Source organism: Micropterus salmoides, unplaced genomic scaffold (genome assembly GCF_014851395.1).
Source record: "Micropterus salmoides isolate LMB-PRFRI ecotype aquatic unplaced genomic scaffold, ASM1485139v1 Ms_hic_scaffold_8, whole genome shotgun sequence".
NCBI classification, from domain to species: domain Eukaryota; kingdom Metazoa; phylum Chordata; class Actinopteri; order Centrarchiformes; family Centrarchidae; genus Micropterus; species Micropterus salmoides.
In genome coordinates, this window is record NW_024044570.1 from 22,258,261 (window position 1) to 22,283,749 (window position 25,489).

General features: G+C 40.8%; 1 protein-coding gene across 5 annotated transcripts in view; it reads right to left on the minus strand.

Annotated features, from left to right (window-relative positions):
• Positions 1 to 25,489, minus strand: part of LOC119894106 (membrane-associated guanylate kinase, WW and PDZ domain-containing protein 2-like) — an 85,202-nt gene that overhangs the window by 53,936 nt on the left and 5,777 nt on the right. For 4 of the 5 annotated variants that reach the window (XM_038706638.1, XM_038706637.1, XM_038706642.1 and 1 more), the window contains exon 2: positions 4,053 to 4,169. In XM_038706638.1, the coding sequence (XP_038562566.1) occupies positions 4,053 to 4,169 (117 nt within the window). Of the gene's footprint in view, positions 1 to 4,052; positions 4,170 to 5,778; positions 6,049 to 25,489 lie in introns of those variants that run through there. The other variant, XM_038706639.1, reaches the window with a different exon arrangement.

A 25,489-nucleotide genomic window follows, 5' to 3' on the forward strand; every position in this document is an offset into this window, starting at 1 on the left:
ATTCACACAATAGAACAGCAGCACTCTAATGACCAAACCATGTGGGATTTAAAAAAACCCAAACACACTCTCTGAGCCAAAGTTATGAAATTATTCATTTAACTTTAACTAAAGCTCAAACACCAGCATCAGTGCAGTGTGTGTATTTACACAGACAAATCTGCAAATGGTTGTGTTTCAAAAAATCTTCACACAGAGAAAAACAAAGGTAATAGAAAATGGAGCAGAAAAACTGCTCAATAAAGTAACTGTATGTACATAAATTGACCAATCACATCATATCCCAATCTTAGATTAATATCCTTCCAGGTCTACAAGGGCCTTCATTTTCTTCCTTTAATAGGCAGAAGAGATCTTTGAAATCTTTCTGGAGATGGACACCATCTGTTTCTACTGACTGAATTAAGTGTACTTAATACAGTGCTGCACTGTATCAAGTTGTAACTGTGTTTTTCTTTTTGAATATATTATGCATATATATTGGATGTACCATTATTTTTGTACTGCAAAATAAAATGTTGAAAAATATAACAAGACACATTATGTATCTACATACAGAATATCTTTAGGTTGAAATGTTGTTGGGAATAAAACAAATGCTGACAGCATTCTGGCACTTTTTGATCCTTTGGGTCATGAAATGAGCTGTTTTGTCAAGCTGTATGATTGTGCAGAGAGCGGTATTAAGCATTTTGCAGGACTTCTTCTTCTTCTTGCATAAAGAAATTCTGTGCATTAAAATATCCCGCATACATCAGGGTTAAAAGGTGTCATTTACCACATATTTCCTCACATCATCACGATAGCCATCTTCATTACTGCTATCATTGTCAGCGGCGTCCGTCAGCCCTATTACCATCCTAAGAATCCTGGCCATGTTCCTCATCAACATCTTTATCTGCTCCTCCTCTGTAGTCTCCAGAGGAGGATTCCCTGTCGGACGTGGCAAAGCTGCAGGGGCAGCATGCATCCAGAGCAGTGGATGTGAAGTGACAGAAGCTGCATGTATTTATAGGCTATCTGAGTAGAGAAACGTGCCGCTCACTGTTTAAGCTATTTATAGAGCTTTTTACTGATGCCTCTGAGTAGAGTGGAAGGGAGGATATGGTTCTCCAGGGAATAACTTACGAGGCCGCCTCATTTCTCACTCTACCCCCATTCAGTGCACGTATGCCCTTCTACTCCCCATGTCTCTGCTCACCCCTCCATCTTCTTCCCATCTTCTTGCATCGACTGGCGCCTTCTCAATTTCCATCCTCTCTACGCTCTTCTTCCCTCCCCGTCTCTCTACTGCTGATTTCCCTTTTCTTCACCACCTCTCCTCCTGTCCTCTCCCCTTTTTTCCATCTTCCCACAGAGCCTCTTAGCTCATGTCCACATCTATCATCCCCCTCCCTGTTTACTGTACCCTCACCTTCTTCTTCCTCTACTTTTCCAGATCCTCTCACTTCTTTAGCCCCATGTCCCTCTCAGCTCCACTCATGTCAAAGAGGCTCTCACACTGTTCGTGTGCAGAGAGCACAACCATCTAAAACTCATTCCCTAAATTCTCTAAACAGCAGGTGCTCCGGCAGACACTCAGATTAATTTTTGACCACTCTCAAGTGGTCAAGTGATCCCTGTAAATGAAGTGAAATAGTGCCAGTAAATTTCTAAACTCAAAGGCTTGAGAGGTAAGACTATCAAACAGTGATGATCTTATCAAATGTTTCAATTTGTAAACTATGATGCCTGTCTGAAGTAGTATTCCTCTGACATCCCTCCCAGCACCTCCTCAGCCTATTTATTCCTTCTGCTTAATACTTTTTGCAAGTATGAATTCACTCTTGAACAATCTGGTTTATCTCTTTTATTTTCATATCTGCAATTAGTGTTAGTCCCCATCCAAGTGAAAATGTGTGTATGTCCTTAAAGTGGCAGGCCTACTAATGTTTGGCATGTGTGCTTGTTGGAGTGTGAATGCATGTGAAAAAGAAACCTGCAAATAAGTAAATATTCACATACAAACACAACAGCAAACACAAATATACACACAGCAGGCAGCCTGGAGGCAACAATACAACATGTGAATAAAGTTATTATTATCAAATGGCAAATTATCACATTCAATTCATTATTTTGGGGTGGAGAATGGCCAATCCTTGAGCCAAGTGATGTAACAAGATGCAGGAGTTGATGTCAACATGTGAGCCTTCTAGCTATATGAACAAACACACACACACACACACACACACACACACACACACACACACACACACACACTCCTCCCACGTCCTTCAGTGTGACAGCATGTTGTGATGCAAAGTGGCGTCTGCTTGTCAAGCTGACAGACTCGCACTGACAGCATGGTCAGAGTGCTGTAGACATGGGAGAAAAACACTGATTTTATAACGCTCCAAACCACAACAACAAACAGCCTGCCGGGCAAGAGCAGCGCAGCACTAAGGAATAAAGGACCATCATCCCTGTTTTTTAGGCGTCTGATGCTGTGTCACTCTGATGGTTGAGCAACGCCTGCTTGTGTGTGTCTCAGACTGCCAGGAAGTCCTGCAGCGAATATATATGAAACATCCTCACATGCAGTAGAGATGACCTGCTGACCAAAGGCAAATTAAATCAGGTCAGTGAAATTAAGACGACTTTGCGGAATCACTGCAATATCGTATGTATTTAAATGTAATTCAAATTTTCAGCATATGATTAAAATATGCCCCTCAACGGGTCTGTAGTGTGCGAGGACCTGCAGTGCTGAACCCCAGCCAGTCCCCGTCACCTCAGGCGTCACCCTATCAGTCTGCCCTTCACTGCACTATTACACAGCCAACAGGCTGAGAAAGGTCAGAAAAAAAGGAAAGGGAGAGTAGACCGTCAGGAGTTAAAATTGAAAGGGACAGAAAATGTGATAGAGTGAGGTGGTGACCAAAAGAAATCAAAGAGGCAGAGAAGGAGGGAGAGGCAGGGGGAACATAAGAGAGAGCAGGGAGAAGGGAGAGAGGGAGGAGAGTAAAAAAGAGAGGGAGGGAGCGGCTCAGGAACTGTGCAGCTGTGGGAGCGTATTAAACAATCACCTCTGTGTCAGCGGCTCAACACACCAGCAGAGGACATCAAGTAGAGTAGAAGCACGCAGCCAACGCAAAAACAACTATCACTGACGTCAAATCCTAGCTATGCCTTCTCATGCTTCTGTACCAGAATCAGTCTGTTCACAAAAAGCCAAAAGACCGGTTTATTCAACAACAACCTTTGCTTTCAAAACACCCAGACAGCAGGTTATTAACAGAGGATACTGAAACATGTAAGGCAAGCACAGAGCCCTTCAACAAACATTATATCACAGTGCACCGAGCTGCATGAATGGGTAGTCTGCAGAGTCAGGCCTCAGAGCGGCTTCAGTCTCCAGAGAAGCTGATTCACAAGCTGCTTGGTGTATTGACAGCAGGCGGAGCTGCCGGGGAAAGGCATCCCCTTAATGTCAATCACGGCAATGACATAGTCCACCTACAGGCAACAGGCACAATGTACACACACGTCCACATGCAACCCACAGACATGAAGTGTCTGTGTGAGGATCAGTGTGCCTTGCATTTAAAGTCTCTCACATACAGATAAAACATACATCTTCCCAGTGTATCCAAGAGAGTGACGTGTTGTTATCTTTGTATATCTGTGTGTGTGTGTGTGTTGTGCGTGTCTAGCGTGTGCTGAAGGGGGTAGGGCGTCAAGGCAACGCAAGCCTCGAGACAAGAGGGTGGTTGCCGTGGAAACCTCGGGCTGAGAGCTCAGCAGCCGGACGAGTGAGGGAAAAGAGGGAGCGATAGACGGCAAGAGACAGAGAGAAAGAATGTGTGTGATGAAAAAATGCAAGGGCAATGCAGAGGGCAAGGAGGGAAAGCTAAAACAGAGAAAGAGAACAAAATAGAGCTGGAGGAGGAGGATCTATCTAAGAAAGAGAGAGACAATGAAAAAGACAATGACAGACACACAGTGAGGCAGAGGAGAAGATCAAAGAACAGTGAAGGAAAGAGCGATGGAAGCAGATGATGTGGACTCACAGGGAACTGTGCGGAGGTAGAGGTTGTCTCTGATGATCTGCTGGTGGTCGTGGTCCACTGAGCCCTTGGAGAAGCGCAGGTTGAGGTAGTGCCGCAAATCCTTGTCAACCACCCCTCCTGAACACAAACACAGGAAGAAAGAGATTAAAGCTTGCTGTCATTTGAAAATCAATCGATAATCAATCGCGACTGATCGCAAGTAACACTATATTGGAAACAATTGAAAGGATTTCACAACACTGGAAGATCAAGCAGTCTGCCCAGTAGGCCATTACACACTCATGCTGAGCAACCAAACTTTACCCACAGAACTTTTAAATTCTAGTGGAGATCCCAAAGAAAAGATGCTAAATATGTCAGGCTGAGTTTTGGGGAAATGTATGTAAAATGAATGCCCAAGAATTCTAGAATATTTCAGTTTGATCGAATGGTGCAGCCATAAAAAAAATCCATCATAAATATTTTTCTCGGTCTAAACATTATATTGCTTCGACAAAGAGCTGGAACAAGCTGATAGAGAAAGTACAGTACATTTAACAATCTTAAACGTCCTTAAAAGGGGTAAAACTGTACGTTTAGAATTTCAAACAATATGTGGTTGAATCAAAATGGCTTAATCAGATTGAAAACTTGCATTGATTTTCACACCACAGCAAAACAGCAGAGGCTACTACACATTCAGAAGTAAACACACACAGACAGACCCACACACAGATCATGCTAACTGTGTAAATCAGCGATCCCCTTGGGGCTAAATGTGCGGTGTCAGCAGGTTGGGTGACAAAGGCCTACAGAGGACAGACGCTCACACCCCCTCATCTCTGCTGATAATTTGCCGTACAAGCTGTCTTCCTTCACATTAAGTCAATAAAGTGAACCACAGTCAAATAAATGACAAATCTAAGTGAAGGCAGAAGACTAAGAGCAGGCCAACATATCTGTGCTGCACACAGACTGCATGATAATGTCCATGAATAGTTTCTCCTCCCTTCATCCCAAACCAAAGAAACCCAGGAGGACGAGAGGAGGAGAACTTATTCTCCACACAACATTTGGTATGCAAGACTATCACATCCGACAGCAGGAGGGATGAGGTTACATGCCATGCATTTACAAATGGAAAACATGTCTTCTCACTCATGCATACTCTAGTGACCTCCTGCTTAATTGACTTGACAGCGTTCAGCCTACCGGTTGAGATTTATGCAGCGCCTAACCGTCAAAGAGAACATACAGCTTACTGTCGAAGAGGAAATCCTTTACATGGGCTCACACTGCACAGACTGTGCAGATACCTGTATGTATGTTGCTGACACAGGTGACTCTGCGATGATGAATCCTTTCGGAACAACATCTTATGTAAACTGACACCATTTTAGCGAGGCTATGAAGCACTGTGAATTGCTTCAAAAACAGCAAGGCGAGAGGAGAGGAGAGGAGAGGAGAGGAGAGGAGAGGAGAGGAGAGGAGAGGAGAGGAGAGAGCCGCAAAACAAAGGAAGACAGGATGAAATCCTGACTAACATTATTAGAACTGTAGCAGTTTTCAGATGGGTAGACATCATATCATATAGCTATGTATTCAGGCATAGGCCATATCTTTGACATGCTTAGACTCTGACACATATTTATACATGCCCACCAACAGACACACACACACACATAAATATATATACATATAAAGATAGAGAGACAGAGTGAAGAGAAAGGCAGTGCAGACCAGGCACCTCATATGCAGCTAGCCCAGATGTTGATCATAGCAGTCCTTTCTCCACAGGTATACATCCACAGACAGCCTGTCCTCCCAGGCGTCCTCTAGCCTTGCAACCAACCACTGCACATCTTCTGCCTCCTCGGTGAAGCCTCACTGTCCTCCCTAGCGTCTCTGCTTTTCCAGCACACACACAGCACAGGGCTGCAGCCAATTTTAATCCCAGAAAAGAAGACAAGGATGAGGGGGAAGGGAGACGCAGAGAGATGCGGCGAGATGGAGAGAGACGACGACCGTCGGGAGAAAAGAGAGGAGAAGGAGATGTGCCAGTGGGAAGCCGGGCTCCAAACCAGCGGATTGGCCAGACGGCTTCCACAGTCCTGTAGCAGCCCCTATCTGCTGCTGCTTTTACTGCACTGGAGTGCATTTGTGTGGTGAGTGTTTGTGTGTGCATGAGACTGAGAGAGACCGAGAGAGACACTGAGCAAGAGTAGGAAACAAATGTTTGTGTGCGAATGCATCTGTAGATGTGTGTCTGCATTTCTGAGTGTGTGTGTGTGTGTGTGTGTGCGCAAGTACACCCAGATGCTCCCTGACATTCCTCAAATACTCTGCGTCTCGCCCACCAGATGCTCTCCCTGTTTGACCTTGTGTAAACGTCACTGACTAGAGAGAAATACTGTTTAAAGCAGCAGCAGCAGCATATGTCACACTGAGGTTACACACACACTCACACGCGCACCGCTGATGAGCTCACAGCTGCAGACGCCAGTGAAGATGCCTTGAGCGCCGTGTTGGGCAAGGTTTGGTTTTAAATACAAGAAATAAACAGACACCAACACAGAAACACACACCCATGATATGAGTACTCATGTCAGAGCACAGCTGAGCGTGGAGGAGCATTTATTTAGAGATGCTGTATTGGAATAACAGCAAATTTAGCAACCTCAGAGTTAAACTTCATGTTCTAAACATCACTGTCAACTTGCTATGTGGCTGGTTGCGTCAACAAATATTGTAGCACTTCAAGGGGAAAAAAGATGACAGCCACAATCAATCACAAATTCATCAAGGCAGACAGACAGCAATTAGTGAAGCTTCTGCTCAGTCAAGCATTACATTAGTCCATACAGGTCAGTCTATCAACTGGCCAGTCAGCTTATCCAAAAAAATGAATAAAAAACAACAAAAACAAACCCCACTTCAACACGGTGGTCCATTCAAGCTGCCAGCTCCACATTCCTCCCTGCAGCAGCTGCTAAATACAAACTGCTGTTACTGGTGGAGCTGCTGGCACTCCCTCAACCACGGCAGCTTCAACAGTTTTAATCAACAAATTGCAATGGTACTCTGGATCTCTATGGGCTTTTCTGTTTGTATGTTTAATATGTCAAAGTAGTATGTGTGTTCTCTGTTACTGCTAGGTGAATTAACTGTTCTCCCGTTGAGTGTTTAGCATGCTGCTTGGATCCATGTGTAGAGAAAGAAGCCAAGTCTGTACAATACAAACAACTGTGTGACTGTTTGGGCAACAAAAGGTTCTGTCTGCATGACAGTGAACATCAGGCCACATCTGGTGAGCACGTTTAACCAGGTATTTTACCAATGGTAGGCTGGGAATCAACAAGAAGTCAGAGAGAGAGATGTATGTGTGGTTAGTGGCATACACAATTTAATCTAATGCCTTTGTTGCTTAGCAACACAAAATAAGCAGATTTGTTTACACAGCTGACTTCCCGAACACACCATGGCTATACTGCAGCAACACTCCTGTGTTTGAAAGTAAATCATTTCATCATACTGTTACTGTGATTTGAGTGCATTTACATGGAAAAACAATACTGTGCTTTAAAATGCCAACATACTAAAATCATTGGATTTTTGGGGAAAAAAATTACCCACAATTGATAGAATACAGTATAGCTGAGAGGCAGGGTCACATGAAACAGAGGTCCTGCTATACTCGAATGAAGGACATTGTTCATGAGACATGCATCATGCCACCACAATGGCCCCAAATCAGCAGATTTTTTAACAGGATGTTGATGGACATTTTTGTCCCACAATGCACTATAACTCACAAATGCAACTCTGCCATTTCAAATCCTAATAATAGCTATTTGTTATGGATAAGGATTCATTTAAAATATGTTTTTTAAATGTGAAAAAAACTAGATCTGAAGTGTCACCTGGATATTTGTTGCATAACAAAATGGTGGCGTGTTCATTTCTTGCCCACTTACACTCAAGATATTGAACTATGAAGATATGCTTTGTAGCTGGGACACCCTCATCAGTAAATCTAGGATCTAATTAGTTTGACTAGGTTAGTTACGCTCTTCAACTTAATAATTGATATTTTATTACCTTAACAGTAAGCAAATGTTCATGTGGGCCCAACAGCAGGCCTGCTCTAACAAGGGGCTGTTCTTCCACTAATGTCAGTGGCGTAAATACAAACAAAACCAGGAACCCACATGCTTGATCTGGTATTTATAAGACTTCAGTAAAGAGCCTACAGTTGATTTCACTTATGATTGCTTGTTTACTCAGAAACAAGTAGATCTGACATGGACTTCCATCACTGTTACCTATTGCTGCTGTGGCACTCAGACTCTCTCTGAGCAGCCAGGCCAACAGTGCTTCCATCCCCTCTCAAAAGGTAATGCAGCTGGCTTTTCACCTATTACACAGCAACCACATATTCAGAGGAGATTTCCTTCAATTTTTACTTTTTAATTTCCTTGATTTTAGGGCTGCACAATTAATCAAAATATAATATTGCAGTATGGCCAAGAGCAATATCCAAATTACAGACGCTTAATTTAAAATGTGTGACAAAACAGCATTATAGTGTATGCGCTAAGTACCATAGCGCTGCAGAGATGCCTCGGCCTACAAATCCTGTTCTCCAGATGTAAGAAAACATGTTTGTTTGGTACAGACCCCAACATATGTCACATCATGATTTGCGATGTGATTTTTTTTTAACTTGTCATGCTTTATTTTTGTTTCATCTGAACTGCAGACTCAGCATAAATTTAAGTTGATGTTGATATTTTTCACATTTTTCCATTGTTAAATATCTGTGTGTGACCAACTCATTACCTTTTAGCTAGTTCATGGTTTAGCTGACTGTAGATTTCCAACAAGTGGTGTATGGATTTTTAAGGTTGCACTGACAATTGTGTGATAAAAACAATATCATTAGAGCTTAGCATGTGGTCATCCTCTAATTGAAATTAATCTGAACTGCAAACACACACATAAAATCCTAACTTAACAGATATTATACTTAACCTAATCTTAATGGGGTCACTTATAGTTTCAGTGTCCTCTATTGCAACCATAACGTTTCCAAGCGTGTGCGCATGCTTGAACTATTTAGCAAGCCAAAACAGAGTGCAGACTGCAAACACACTGCAGACAGCATCATTACACATGCTGGAAAGTTAATGCTCAGGTAAACACGTAATTTTCAGCTTGACATTGTATTAATGCTTGTTACATTCATTAGCTTGCAGGCTTTTAAATAACTATTTGGGTATCTTTCACCTGAGAGGCTCAGCAATGTCAGCACAGCCAAATTTATTCGATGAAAACAAAACAGTGAGCTTGACTGAATATTATAAATGAGATTGTTGCCACACTTTTGAATAACAGTTAGTCAGACCATAGTAAGTAGTGTTACTATGCTGAATGGGTCTGCAAATGTGTCTGCATGAGACACAATATCGCAATCTAACGTGAAAGATAAATAGATAGTACATAGTAGTGGGACGTGTAACTTTAGACAGATGATAAATCACATTAAAAAAATACTATTTAGAATTATTTTTGTATTCATTTCATATATCATTGTAGTTTACCTTGTCATTACAGTTTACCATTGTTTATTTCAGCATAGCTTAAAACTGTTACATCATTCCCTACAGGTTAAAATCAACATTTTGACATAATACTGGTACATAGAATAGCAATATGGTTCGCGTTAGCTGGTGAAGTAATGTGGTGAGCCATACAACTGTAATGTTCTGCAACGAAGAATGTTAGCAACTGGTCAGTGTTAGCTAACGTTAACATCTAACGTGAGCCAGCTAAAATACAAGCTCACAATACATTTCACCTGACTTGAAGTATTGTCAGCTTACCTGTCCAACAGGATGGCACAAGTCAACTCTGGGTTAGTTTTGACCTGTGTTTTCGCCCAACGTCGATCTGATTCTTATTTGGCCTGATGGGCTTCAGCACATAAAACTTTTTTGTTGTTTTCTATCCTATTTGTAGAGTTTGTTTTGGAGTATGTGTTGTGCTGGGGTAGTTTTATGGTCTTAACGGACTCCATTTCATTAGCTGGCTGATGTCAGTGTTGAGTCCAGAATCAGCAGCTAAAAGGCACGGGAGCACGCATGAATGTCACATCCTACGTTTAATCCTAAACTTAAGACCAATGCCAAAAAAATTAGCAATTTGATCCTCACACAGGCATTAGCTGTGTGAGGATCAAATTCCTAATTTTTCTTCCCTTATTTAAACAATAAACATATTTGCAGAGTGGCTCATCTTTCCATTCATTTATATGGAAGAAGGAGGGGCGGATTGGATATCGGGAATTTCGGGAACATTCCCGGTTTTCAGGAGTTTTTATATTTTATTTATGTTTCTTATGTTCACCTTTCAATGAACCGGTCAGCTGCAGGTAACGCTGTCTGTGTCTATCAGACTGGGCCAAATACTTTCACAAAAACTTTCAAAATTGAGGGGGGATACTAGCTGCCCCTTCCAACATGACCGATCCTCATATTTGCTGAAATCTCACTGGCTCAACGGCGCCGATCAAAGGAGTTTACTTTCCAGCTGGGAGTTCTCAATACGTTTTGTCGGGGCTGAACTCAGCCCAGGGTTGTGTGACAATCACAACAGAGCAGGTAAATATGTCGAAAAGAAAGAAAGAGGAAAAAGAAATGTGTCGTGCCGAAACAATAAGAATTAAGAAAAGATTTTTGGCACAAGAGGCAGCTAAATGCGCCAAATTAACTGACCTCTTCCTTGGTGGAAAGGACCCAGCACAAGCACTGATAAGTAATGCTATTATAACCTGAGATTATATATATATGCATTTATGTATAGGCATATAGGCTATATTATATTTATATATATTATAAACAACAGTTGAAGGAAGAAGTACAAGGACGAGGAAGAGAAGCAGCAGGAGGAGAAGGACAATGGAACCAGAAACAGTGACAGGTTACAGGGGCAGTGTGCAGGGCTGGCTAGGCAATCATATTATGCACAGATAGAATTAGAGAATGGATTATTGTTAGTTATATTTAGTACTTATGTTCTTCTCATGCATATGTAGCTGTGTAATTAGTGCAAGCAGAGTCAGGGTCCAGCACAGTGGAAGCTGAGCCAGAGATAGACCTACTCAGAGCTGAAGATGAGGGCTTTGATTTTTATGCGCCCACATACACACACTGCTCAATTTTATGAGACTGCATTGTAGTTTCTGAGTATATTGAACTATTTTAGCATTCTGACTGACTCAGGCTTATCTGGCTTGGTCTTGTTCAGTGCAGTGGTGCCTTGCCTATACAAACTTAAGAGGCAGGTGTCATAAAAAGTTTCTTGAAGGTTTTGAAATTGATGCAAAAAATTTTAGGGGAATGTTTTTACTATTTGTAGGAGCTTGTTTGTTATTTCACCGTTTTAATTATACTTCATTCTCCACCTTATTGAATCTGCCTCCTTCAGTTCTCTTTTAACATTAACTCAATTAACATTAAATAGCGTGTGGATGAAGAGTCTCCCCAGTGAGACTGTGCGTGTTTACGCACGTGCCACAGCAACATAAATAATAAATAATTAAAAATCTCCTGACACGGCGACAGGATCGGTCAGGATCTAATGTTAATTCATGTTCTATGTTCTTCTACACATCCAAAAGCTCTCACATACAGTCCAGTTTCAAACAGCTGTTTGGAGTAAAGCAGATGTCCTCCTGATCAATCCTGAGCTCCATCAGAGTCTAAACATGGATTATAGAAGCTGAAAGTTGAATTTGGTTTCTTCTGTCTGTCCTGACAAGTTTATTACTGCAGTTTTTTTCTTTTTTGTCCTACGATATTTGCTGTTACATTACTGCACGGATGGAGATGTTTAACTGACTGACAGCAGCCTCTTTAATCATCGAAGCAAATCGTTAAAGATAAGATAAGTAGGTTACATCAATATAACAAACAAGAAAGAAATTGCCTTGAAAGCTACAGGGACTGGTGGACACGTGGTAAAATGTCCATGCAGATGCTGGTCTCTAAATCTGATAAAATAATTAGTTGGTGGGGGGCGGGTGGATGAATTAGCCTATGCCTATAGGCATGAGTTCCGTTAATGTCCGAGCCACACCAATTCGGCTGCTATAATCGTGACAAAACAGAGCAAAGAGCTGCTGAAGTCATATTATTAGGCTGTAATATCAACCAGAGCATTTAGACCTGATCTGTGTCATGTTATAATAATAGTGCCCATGTAGTCTGCACACATCATTCCAACAGTCCTGTGATGACAGTTTTAATTTGGCTATATGTGATAAATGTTACTGTGTCATTTTGTAAAGGGACTGATGATGAAACACTGATCTCATCAAGCTGAGGGCTGAAATTAACTCCTGTTTACAGGCAAAAGGCGCACCCAAAAAGTAGTAACTTACTGTGTAGCCTACTGAATGATTATGCTGCTGTAATCTAATGACGGCTCATCGTTAAATGCCTGTTTCCTCGACTCCTCTCTCCTCGCGTCTCCTCCTCGACTCCTCGAGCTCGCATCTTGGGTGGGAGGGACTAAGATGCGCCGCGAGGAGTCGAGGATTGAGGAGTCAAGGAGGCAGAAATTTGGGAAATTAGAAAGGCTCTGTGTGAGTAGACGGCTGCGTACAGACGCACAGGGAAGGGTGGGGCTGCGCGGTGAGAGAGAGAGAGAGAGAGAGAGAGAGGAGCAAACGCTGGAAGGACGGATTCAACATCAAACTATATAGGTATAAACGGTATTGTTTAATTTTATATCTCTTTTGGAATTATATCGTTATACCTAATTACACCGATATACCGCCCAACCCTACTTGATAATAATACAACTTTTTAAATTAATCCTGCCCTCAATGCCCCCAGTAGGACAAGATCACACTCCAACACCTGTCACTTATCTTGATTATTTTGAGTCATCTTCCTAGAAACAGCATCTAGCCTGAGGCCGACCTGCTGTTCTTTCTATTTTAACACCATAGTGAGGTAAGGCACAATGTTTAATCATAATAGGCTATTTCGACACAGCATTTACCTCCTGCACTGTATATGGGTTTATATTTGGGCTGGGCTGAGATTGTTTTATTGTTTGGTCTGGTCTGCAGTGTTTTCTTCTATGTTTATATTGCTTATAATTGTTTGTGTATTTTATATTGTTTTTATGTCTTTGTCTGTGGATTTTTGCTTGGTGTCATCAATGCATTTCAGTTTCCTATGAGTTCAGTGCCTGGCTGCAAGGCAGACTTACTTTGACACATAGCTGAAGCTGGTGTTTTTGCAGCTGCAACTAATAATTACTTATCATCAATTAATGTGACGATTATTTTCTCAATAAATTGATTAATCATGCAGTCTATAAAATGCCCATCACAGTAGGCTGAGAGAGGAGGGAAGCAGAGTTGTGCGACATTGATTCTCTAAGTTTCTCCTCACAAGTAAGTAAAGTATGCATTTAACCCATCCCTCAAGGGAGCAGTGGGCAGTAGTGATGTGCGGATCGATCCTAAAGTATCGATATTTCTGATACCAACGTTTCCTGCTCTAGGATCGATACTCATATAAAAAAAAATCAAAATCTAAACTCATTTGGAGTCATTTGGAGTGAGTGTGTGTTTTATTATAAGTATCTAACTGTCACCAGGATGGTCTAATTATACTCTGTTGATAGGAACTACTTTTCCTTCTGCCTGTCAAAATCATGCTTGCGCTACAGCTCTGTGAAGGACCTTTTTTGAAGTGAGAAGCCCTTTACATTTCCCGCTATTGAATACTGACTCTGGCTGACTGTAAAAACAGTCAGGTCTGGCTGTATTTTAGCTGTGAAGGTAATAATATTGCTCTGTGTGTGCAAAGACAGTGAAATACTTTGGCAACACCGCAAACATCGCTAAACATCTGAGATTAAGTCAGTCACAATAATAAGATGATGTTATGAAGCGTCAGTTCTGAGCAGGATATTTTTATTATAATTAAAGAATATGACAGTAGTTTGATGTCTTGTCATTATGCAGCTATTATTTTGAATTGGTAAGGCTACAGCCTACACCTTATTTCTCTCATAAATACAGAAATGGGAGGGGGAGGTCACATTAAACTAGAAATAAAATATGTAAAAAGTATTGGTATTGGTATCGGCAATACCAGCCTGGGTATTACTTGGTATCGGATCGGATAGGAACTAAGTGGTATCGCACATCACTAGTGGGCAGCCGCTGTGCAGCACCCGAGTACCAACTCCAGATCTTTACCATTGTCTGGTCAATAACACTGACTGGAGAACCTAACATGTTTTTTGGTGGTGGTGGGGAAAACTGGAGCACACACGGGGAGAACACACAAACTCCACACAGAAAGGCCGGGGCAACCGGGGTTTGAACCATCGACCTTCTTGCTGTGAGGCCACAGTGCTATCCACCAAGAGCGCACACTGGCATGCAAACTCAGACTCTTACTGTATATGCACACACTAAACACGAGGCAAAATGTTCACACATGCATGCAAACAAAACCTCAAATAGAGCCACACAGTGAGATGGTGCAACATCATCTTGAAGTTGGCTAGACTCTCAATTAGTGGTTGACCTATACAGGTTTTTCAATGAACAATGTCATTGCGATATTTAGAGACTAGACAGGGCGGTATTATCAATTATACAATGTCAAAACAAAGGAAAGTCATGTATAATTCCATTATTACATTCAGAGTACAATCTAATAGTTATCTCAGCCAGTAACGTGTTGTATTAGATGGAGTTTTTGTTAATTATTGAAATAGAAAAACACATTTGGTTATGCTGTAGGTTTCAGAACGTCACCAGTGTTTAAGGGAGAGTGGGATGCAGTTTGTCAGAACTGCATTATTCTCTATAGTATAACAATATATATATTTTTCGCTAGCCAGTAACGTTTTTAGATTAGATTTGCTGTCATTTAGAAGAAACGTGTTAACTTTTAGGAAAGACAATGGTGACTGAAAACCAGCGTTTTTACCATCATTACAAAACTTACAAGGGGGAGGAAGAGGCAAACATCATTCCACAGCAGCCACACTGACAAAGCTGCCTGCAGACTCCACAGACATTTTTTCTGTTTTTCAGCCTTGTGAAAGCAGTCATCAGCCGATGCAGATTGTCTCAAAATGCCAGATAATCGGCCTGATTAATTGGCCACCTATCACTAAGCTCAATATTTGAATGTCAAAAAATCACTTCATACAACTTTCCAGTTTCCACAATCTCCGTCTTTCTCGCTTGACACACACATAAAAACTATCTCCTTTTCACCTAACTAAAGCACAGATACACCACAAACAAACACCTGATCAAATCCAAGCAACATAGACACCTGCACGCTACAATGTTGAGTAAAGTGAGGGTCTGAATAGTCGGTTAAAGGCTGAGATCTAATCTGATGCATGTGGGAATCTGGAGAGCACTGAGATGAAGTGGTGCTGTACCCAAGTGGTTAGGAACAAAACTCGGAGAGAGACTTGGTGATCGATAGCTTGCCCGCACACCCACAAGAGGTCACACAGCCTACAGACTACAAAACTGCAGGGTGGGAGTCAGCAAATATACAGCTGCACCTCTGGAACACAAGAACACACACACACAAGTAAAAAGAGGAATATATCTTCGCCTGTGCCCTCATCGAAATTCTGCACAAGTTACTAAGCATAATAGACAATACCTCTCAGCCCCTCTCTGGATGAACACAGAAGCATCTTGAGCAAATACCACCAGGGTCAAACACTGAACACACAGCTACAAACTGACACTGACTGACAACTATCATCGTATAAATTTACCTCGAATTCAATCCACATTTCTATTCCTATTCCTACTCTGTTTTACTTGTGACCTGGGAGAAAATGTGGAGTGAAACTACAATTGAATGGATCTTTTTCACAGCGGAGAGTTTGATTTGTCAAACACAGGTGTAACTAATAACAGTATTAATTGCTACACTGTATAGCAAGAACAGCTGGGGCCATCATCAGTGTTATTAGTTACACCTGTGATTTTCCAGCTATGACAAGTCAAAATGTCTGCTGTGAAAAATCTGATTCATATGAGAATGATGAAGAAACAGGAGTGGTCTGGTAGAAGGAAGGCTACCGAGATTTAGGGTAGCAAAACAACATGTAACTAAAAGTGCAAGATGGAAAAAATACATTTTTACACATCACTCACAACCAAAAAATATGTTTTTGCTCTTGATTTTAGAGTAGCAGGAGAGCCTTTTGTGTTTTGTCTCTAATGTTGTATCATCACAGCCAACTAAATGAAAGTGTTGACTGATGGTCCTGTGCTATTTGTTGGTTTGTTTATTTGTGTGTGTGTGTGTGTGTGTGTGTGTGTGTGTGTGTGTGTGTGTGTGTGTGTGTTTTCCGTGCATTTCATTAAACCAGCATGAGAGCTAACTCAGCTTAAACAAAAAAGTAACTGTTACATTAACGTTACCTGGCTAACATTAGCCTAGGTTAATAGCAAATTTAAAGAAGCTAACTCAGTATATAAAAATATTAAAAGTAGCCTAGGCGGATATTTCATGTCACTGTTGGTGATGACAATAAAAACATCTTTGAAATAAATGATGTCGATGTGGTTCTGAAAAACACATTAGACTCGTAGTAGAGAACAAAAGCTGTTAACTGTTTCTGTACCAAACACACTGACTAGAAGCTGACCAAGTGGAAACCTCCGCGTCAGAGAACGTGGGGTACGTGGAAGTCCCTTAAACCTGCATTTTCTCTAATGGCCAGCAGGGGGCGACTCTTCTGGTTGCAAAAAGAAGTCCGGCTCCATCAGAAATACTACCCTCCCTTGACCCTACTTTTCACCTGATTTATTACCTCAGTAAAAACTTTCCTAATGAGTTTATGGTCTCAATTGCTAGTTTCATGTCTTCTTCAATACAATATGATGTTCATTTAGTAAATTATGGTCCCATTTAAAGGAAAATAGACCATAAAGCAGAGTGTGCTTCAGGGCGGGACTATCTGTGATTGACAAGTCGTTACCATGGAGATCTGTCAATCAGGCTAGAGTGACTCGTACCCATGGCACTGTGTAGATTTAACCAGCACCGTTGAAAAATCTTATTAGGAGTTCGCTGTTCATTTTCTCTGGTTAGTACATTTCGTTTCAAGTCTGTTTGTTGCTAGCCAAAATTATCATCCCGGTTACAATGACAACCCAAGCTAGCTAGCTCCACACAGAGCTGTTGGCTTCACAGTCTCGTCTAATTATGGTCACGTCCGGTGCCGGTGGTTGCAAAAAATCAACATGGTGGTGGCCTAACAGCCAAACTCGGCAGTCCACAAACCAACGGGTGACATCAAGATGACTACATCCACTTCTTTTATACAGTCTATAATGCTGAAGGACAACAGTGTTTATATTTAAAAGATCAGTGTGTAAAATTTAGTGGCATCTAGGGGCAAGAGTTGTGAATTGCAACCATTTATCCGGTCTACCACTGCCCCCTAACCTTTCAAAGAGCGTAGGACAGCTACGGTGGCTGACACAGCACAAAAGGTGTCTCTTCTGAGACAGCAAAGAGTAGCCAGTTAAGAAATGAGGTTTCTTTAGGTATATTTATTAACAAATTATATTTACTTAATTATTCAGTAAAACCATATGTTATTGTGACTTGGCCTCTGACAGACAACATGGAAAATGTAAGCCAAGAGTGTGAAACACTGTCACTGTTTCTGTCACCACAGTCCATTATAAACCACACATTAGATAAAGTTTATACAAACATTGACAATGGAAACATGTTTATTTTCTCTGTGATAATGGACCCTCGCCAAAACTGCCCGCCAACAATAATATCTGGCCCGCTGCCAGATTAGGTGCTTTGATAGCTACAAAAAATATAAATAGGTGCTTTGATAGCGGTGCTGAATCTCAGTCGTGACAACAGTTACTCACATAATCACTTCCTCTTTAGTGGTTTTGCCTATAAAATAAAAGCGCGAGAAGCTTGTTTACTGTAATGCACTATTGGAGTTGGACTGAGCTTTTACTTTGAAAAATTCTGAACAACATTAAAAGAGTCTATGGCCTGCTTGACCCACCTCTGAAAGAGCCGTCAGAAAACGTGATTCCCCTGAATGTCCTCTGCCTGGAGATATTGAATTGCAAAAAAGGTGAGAAAGTGCCCGCGGTTATGTATGATGTATGATATAAATGGCTCATTCTAAGGTAATAAAAACATAATGGTTTATTATGTAAGGTCTTTACACACCACTGAAAATATAGTTATAGACCTTATATTGCATTTCTGTCGATAGATCCTTAGAAATATTACACACTGAACCTTTAACTGTCCTTACTAAATTCTACAAACTCTTGTTTCTGATTTATTCTACAACGCGCAGTAAATAAGACGGGGTCGGACAGCGCAGGCATAAACTTTGTCAGCGAGTTGGTGAGGGACGTCATCTCACCACTGACTTTACACTGTAGGTAACGCGTTTTCAGTTAAATTGAAGGTGGTGATGACGCTTCGTTTATGATGATAACCATCAATAAGCCAAACGGTCATGGAAACAATTATAGCACTTACAGCTTAACACACTGTCACGCGTTTCATCGACTTCCCAACACCCCCGTAATCTAGTGTTGTTGTACTTGAGACCAGTCTTGGTCTTAAGACCACATATTGATTGTCTTGGTCTTGTCTCAGACTCGACCGCATTTGTACTCGGTCTTGTCGCAGTCTCAGTCATTGAGGACTCGGGATTTTATTTCAAGACCAGTCAAGACCATAACTTTGGGAATATCAATAAATTGCTTTGGCATTGTCTGATTTATTTGTCAACATCCTAACTTTGATTGGATGTAAAACGTATTTCTTCAAATGCAATAACCCTAATTAAAAATGTGTTGCTACTGTTAACAACTGTGCCCCTCCCAGCGATGGTAAGCATGGGAAAGGAGCGTTGAATAAAGATGCTTACGTTGATTAGTAGATTGATTTAGTGTTTGTATGTGGGTGTTTTTATGGGAATGTGGATCTTTCAGATCAATTTGAGAAGTACCTATGATGTAGTTCCACATTTTATCATGTGTCATGTAATGTGGGGAACTGGTCTTGGTCTTGACCTGGTCTTGTCCTCCCTCGGTCTTGGTCTCGACTTGGTCTCAGCCCCTAAAAGTCTTGGTCTTGTCTCGGTCTCGATAAGCTCTGGTCTTTGTCTTGACTTGGTCTCGGTTTGGGCAGTCTTGACTACAACACTACTGTAATCCAACAGATTTCATTTATTAATGTGCAGGCCTTTATCATAATGTATTATCTTGAAAAGTCTTTATTGTTAAACGTGTGTTGAATATAAACTCCTCTTAGGAATTTCACCATTCAATGTGAATTTATCTGAGAATTTTCTAAAATAAGGAAATCTATTCAGTGATTGGTCCTTGGCTACATCGTCATCCAAAATCCTGTTTGCGGCACAGCAAAGTGTCATAAATCAGCACTAAGATTGACACTTAAGATTTAGTCCAACACTTCATTCAAATTAGGACTATGATGCTTGCTAACTAACTTTTAAGCACAGCTTTGAGCCAAGAATCGTTTTACTCTTAAGTCTTAGCAGAGTCCTTATGTGTAAATCTGAGAAGCTTGATAAATACGGGCCCTGTTCTACTTTTTCTTGAGCTGTGTGTGTCTGTGTGTTTGTGTGTGGTGTGTGTGTGTGTGTGTGTGTGTGTGTGTGTGAATTATACTGTATATGAACTGATTTTCTACATGTGGGTGCACTGTGAAGGCCTTCTAGCTGTGAATGAAGTATCTGTGTTCCGTTACTCTTAATAGCATTATTACAGCAGGCAGCAGGGCCCATTATTAATAGTAAATGACAGAGCCTCTCTCCTAAAGGTCTAAATATTGATCCCCCCCTATCCTCAGACTGCTCTTAATGATGATGTTCCTCCAGGTCTTTCTCTACAGCGCCGTAATCAAGGCCAGACATACATTTACAACCTCTGAGTCACAATAAAGAGAAACAAGCCCACACTACAAATGAGACTTCTGGATTAAGAGAGGGAGGTTATAGGAATTGGCAACCCTAATATTCCTTGTAACATCCTCCTCCTCCCACAGAGGGCAAACTAATTCCCCGTCTCCCCTCACCTCGCACGTCTATCCTGATGAGATAAATACCGATGGACACAAGGACGTGTATGTTTTTGTGTATGTGGTGGCTCCTGTTTTAAATGTACCTATGTTTGTTACTCCTGATTGCACTCTCTATTTCAAGCGGCACCCCTCACACTCTATCAAGAAACAACAAGCAGGATGCATCTTAATTAGAATTAAAGCAACAGACTGACAGAGAGCTTCAGAAGAAGAGGAGAGAGGATGAAGAAAGAGTCAAAGAATGAAACTCTGGAGGAAGGGCAAAGGTGTGTGTGGGCACGAACACATCATCCTCTGCTCTATAGCAGCGGAAAGCTGAGTAACAGTAATGAGAAGAAAATAGAGACAGAGGGAGATAGAACGAGGTACAACGGTCGATAACCTAGGGGGTTAAAACAGCAGGGGTGTGATCCCGGTCAATACAAAAAATTAATAATTGTGGCTGTGGCTGCCCTCTGAGCACGCTAATGATTCTCCTCTCCAATGCTTCATTTGACTGCTATGGTCTGATAGTCTAATAAAGTCTGTCTGTATCACTATAGGACCCCTTCATGCTGCTAAATACAAACCACAATGAATTGTATTCATCTCAGCTGTACTGACCTGACTGCTCATTTCTATCCCTCATTATATGTTGGGATGAATTATATAAACAGGAATGTAACACACGACCAGCACATAAAGTCAGCGAGAAGTGGCTATAACTCACACCCTAACAAGTCAGGTGGGACAGAAACAATTTAAAGGTTCTTCAAAGTGGACATTTTGCTCTGACTCGTCTACACAGTCATCGTCCTTTCATTCTGACCATCAATATATACATTGCTCCAAATATATATAAATTAATATATATAACTTAATATGTGACGTATAACAGCTAATCATACTATAATGCATGTCTGGATCTGACAACGCTAACAATGTACTGATGTCAACACTAAAATTTAAGCATTGTAAACATATCTGAAGACCATACCTGCATCCAGTGTGGTTTCTTAAACTGTGTTAGACAATTACCTTTTTTACTTATAGCTGGTAGTTATCACCTGGATTTGTATGGGGACATCAGGGTTTTCAGCCAATTTCTGCCTAGTACAACATTTTATAGGCGCAAGAGCCAACCTTACAGATAGTTTTAGGTTTATTTGCCACAGTTTGAGATATTTGTCTCAGAATTTTCAGCTTCCACCTCATTACAACTGACATGAGTGTGATGCTAATAGCACTGATTATTTGCATTCATAAAAATTCAACAGTAAAAAAGTTTTCGGGAAGGGTCCCTGCTCCAGTCAATACAATGTGGCTAATTTTTATTGGAACTAATTTCTAACAAGTCCCCGTTGACCGTGTGTTCAATGGATTATCCAGGGAAACAAGTTTCAAGTTCCCAATTTTATTCATCTCCATTATTTCTGGGTGGAGGCTGAAATCTCAGAAATTGTTATTTCATTCTCTGGGCAAATCAAACCAACACTATCTACATGGATACTGATACCAATGCACCACTAAAATCTGGATAATATAAGGGAACCTACCATTTCAGTGGAAAATGTATCTGTCTTCAGCTTAAAAGAACACGATTTAGTCATATGAACCTACACTAGGTAATTCAAGCTGGATGTTATTGCTACCAGGGAGTAGAGAACACTCTGCAGACCTCCATCTCAAACAGGAGTTGCTTTAGTACAACTATGCAACATTAATCCAGACTCAAAAGAGATGCTCTGGTTATAATTACAGTCACCAGTCTCTAGAGTTTATAAGGTGCAGTTCAGCAACAACAGCAACAAGTGTCAGATGAGAAGATTTACCACACTAATATGAAATATTGGACTGTCAAATAAATAGCATCACTTCTGGAGCCACTGAGTACTAACTAATTAGACAGCTACTGTCCTCTACTGGTAGGAAATATCAACTACAGTGATGAAATGATCCTGAATGCAAATGAAGCACTTAAATACATCAGCTGAGATTTCTTCCAGTAAGACAGGAATCTGCCTGCTGCTGCAATGAATATGATTGGGTCAGCAGTGCAATTTAGGTTCAGAAATTAAATGCTTCTTGTTCATAAACTAATGCATTACCACTGAAGCACTTTTTATGTGAGGTACAATGATGAAGTACATTCAGTTTATCTATCTTTATCTCTTGATTCCCTCATTTTCTTTTATAAAAACAAAGGTTGACATAGATAAAAAGAAGCAGATAAATTAGAGGATTGTGAAACAGTTGAGGTGTGAAAGTATAAAAGGGGCTTTAACTCATTATCGTGACAATGTCCCTCAATGTTTTGTATATTAAATGTAAATAATACCACGTATATGAGTTGACTCCAATCCAAGATATTCAGCTCAGGAATGATGGTGAAGTCAGAAAATCACACAACATTTTCAGTTTCAGTGCTGCAGCTGGAGCGGCTCCTGATGCCAGCTTTCATAATCCTTCTCATTCAGATCTGAAGCCCACAGCAAAGCTATCAGATTAGCGCTGCTGGCTAATCTACACTATGTCAATGAATGAAAACCATCCGCTGCCTTCTGTGCCGCCATGCCTGTATAAGATATGATTCTGTGAAACTGGGAGGGGGGACTTTTGTTTCAGCACAGACCTGGCTCCTCTGTCACACTCAGAAAGTTAGCTACATACAACACATACCAATTTGAAGGCAGACCTTATGTCTTACACTATGAATTTGTTTGTCTATGTGTGTGCTAGCCGAGTGAACACACACACAAGCCCACACACATACAGACTGAAAAGCTTTCAGTTCACGTGGATGCAGTGGTCGTGATGAGCCAGATGTCCCGGCTACCTCCATCTCTGCAGGTGAGAGATGGTTGTGTCTACAGCAGCCTCACTGAACCCTCCCACCTGCAGAGTGACTGAGTCTAGGAGGGGGAAACAGGCAGGGTGACAGGACCTCACATGGGAGATGAGGACTGATGGACGGATTTTCTAGTTTGTGGTGAAATGTACAATTAGTCGAGTACTTAAGTACAAATTTGTACTTTATTTGAGTGCTTCCATTTCATACCACTTTATACTTCTAGTCTACTACATTTCAGGTGAAAATATTGTACTTTTACTCCACTACATTTATTCAATTTTCACATATTAAACATATGATGGGTTTATACAATCTGATACATTAAAAAGATTAAACAACTCAACAGTACAGAAAATAGTTAAACTAGCTCCACCTCGACCATGTATAAATGTAAATGTAAATGTAAATGGCAGATTATGCATTCATGCATAATGCATGCATCTAAAATAAAGACAAAAAAAACACCATTAACATTATAGTATGTAACATCAGCGGCTAAGCATACCTGTACTTAAGTAAAACTTGTAATACTTGTAATAGAGTATTTGTACACTGTGGTATTGCTACTTTCACTTAGAACCTGAATACTTCCTCCCCAAATGCTATTTGCTGTACTAAAAAGTGCTGCTGATGTGAAAATTTTCTAATGAAGCATAGATCCAATAATATCCCTAGTGTCCATCAGCAAAAGTCAGATTTATCATAAAGCTCACCAGAGGTTGTGGTGGCGTAGTGCATTGTTTCCTTCTACAAAAGCTCAAGCAGGGCATGAACACTGACACGGTCAAACACTGTATGTTTTTTTTGCAACGCAGAAGCATCTGAACTTTATTACATGATCTTCCCTAAATAAGTCCTTATCAATGATCTCAAGATAAGAATGCTCCACCAAGTGGTCAGAGGTATAAATACAAATAAACATGAATACAAATAAGTAAAATTGGTTTCTATACATATGCCTTATAAAAACATATTTCAATGTAAAATGTTGAACAACAGTGTGTAGTCAATTGATGACTTGACTTCAATTGACGTGTGGAAGGAAGTTGATTGTCTACTTCATATCTGGAGGAAATTGATAATCTTGCAAAGTGGTGCATAGCGAACAACCTACTGCTCAATGTCAGTAACACCAAGGAGCTGATCGTTGAAGAAGGAGATAAAGACACACACTCCTGTCTACATCAGTGGAGCTGAGGTGGAGCAGGGGAACAGCTTCAGGTTCCTGGAAATCTGCATCACAGAAAATCTGACATGGTCATCTCACATCTCCACACTGGTGAAGAAAGCTGAGAAACTGTATTTCTTAAGGAAGCTTAAGAAGGCCAACTTCCCACGCCAAGTTCTTGTCAGCTTTTACAGACGAGCAATAGAAAGCATCCTGTCTGGAAACATCACAAACTGGCATGGGATGTGCACGGCCCAGGACCGGAGCTCTCTACAGCGGGTGATTAAAACTGCTCAGAAGATCATTGGTACCCATCTCTCGAGCATCAGTGATATTGGTGAGGTGAGGTGCCTGCACAGAGCCCAAAGGATACCAAAGGACAGTACCCACCAGCAAGTTTCAGCTGCCCCACCACCAGACTGCAGAGCAGCTTTTCCCCCCAAGCTATCAGATTTTTAAACTCTAATTTTTCCTCAGCACTGCTCCATTGAATATAGTTTATTTTTTTCCCATTTTTATAATTGCTTTTGTATTAATTTATATTGTCTGCTACATAGCAGAAGGGAGTTACAAACTCAATTTCACTCTATTACCTGTTTGTATTGTGAAAAAATAAATCTACCTTGTACCTTGTAATAAAAAGCCAAAATAAGTTAATAGGATTTGATTTATATACAAAAAGCAAAAGGTGTAAGCATATAAACACCAGCTACATGAACACCCACATTAAGAAACAAAGAAAAGTGGCTGCTTTAGAGCAGTAATACTATCATAAACAGATATGTTTTGTGCTCTTTTATTTAATGATCATTTACTTTTGATAGTCTTCTGTCCAGCTATCTGATTTCTTATTTAGCATATTAAACACACACAGACACACACTCACAAACATTATGAATAATCATAAGAATATGGTGTTTTATCTCAGCCAGTTGATTGAAGCCAACATCCTACTTGTGTGAAACACGGTCTATTATTCCAAATATGACCTCACATGCTGCATCATATAGTCATGTAGCCATGGTGATCCATCTCGATAAGGTCTGTGTTGTTATTCTGGAAAACCCGTCAACCTGACTCATTTCTTTTGACTTATGAAAACAACAACTTTGTTGTTGAGGCCAAAATCTCCAGTTCAATCGCCTCCGTGATCACAGTGCACTGATCATACACCAGCGATACCAAAAGAAGTAAATGTATCAGACATTTCACTTCATCCTGGTTGGTAGAAACTCTGATCTAGACCTCCTTTCAGTCATGTTTTATCCATGCAAACACTGCC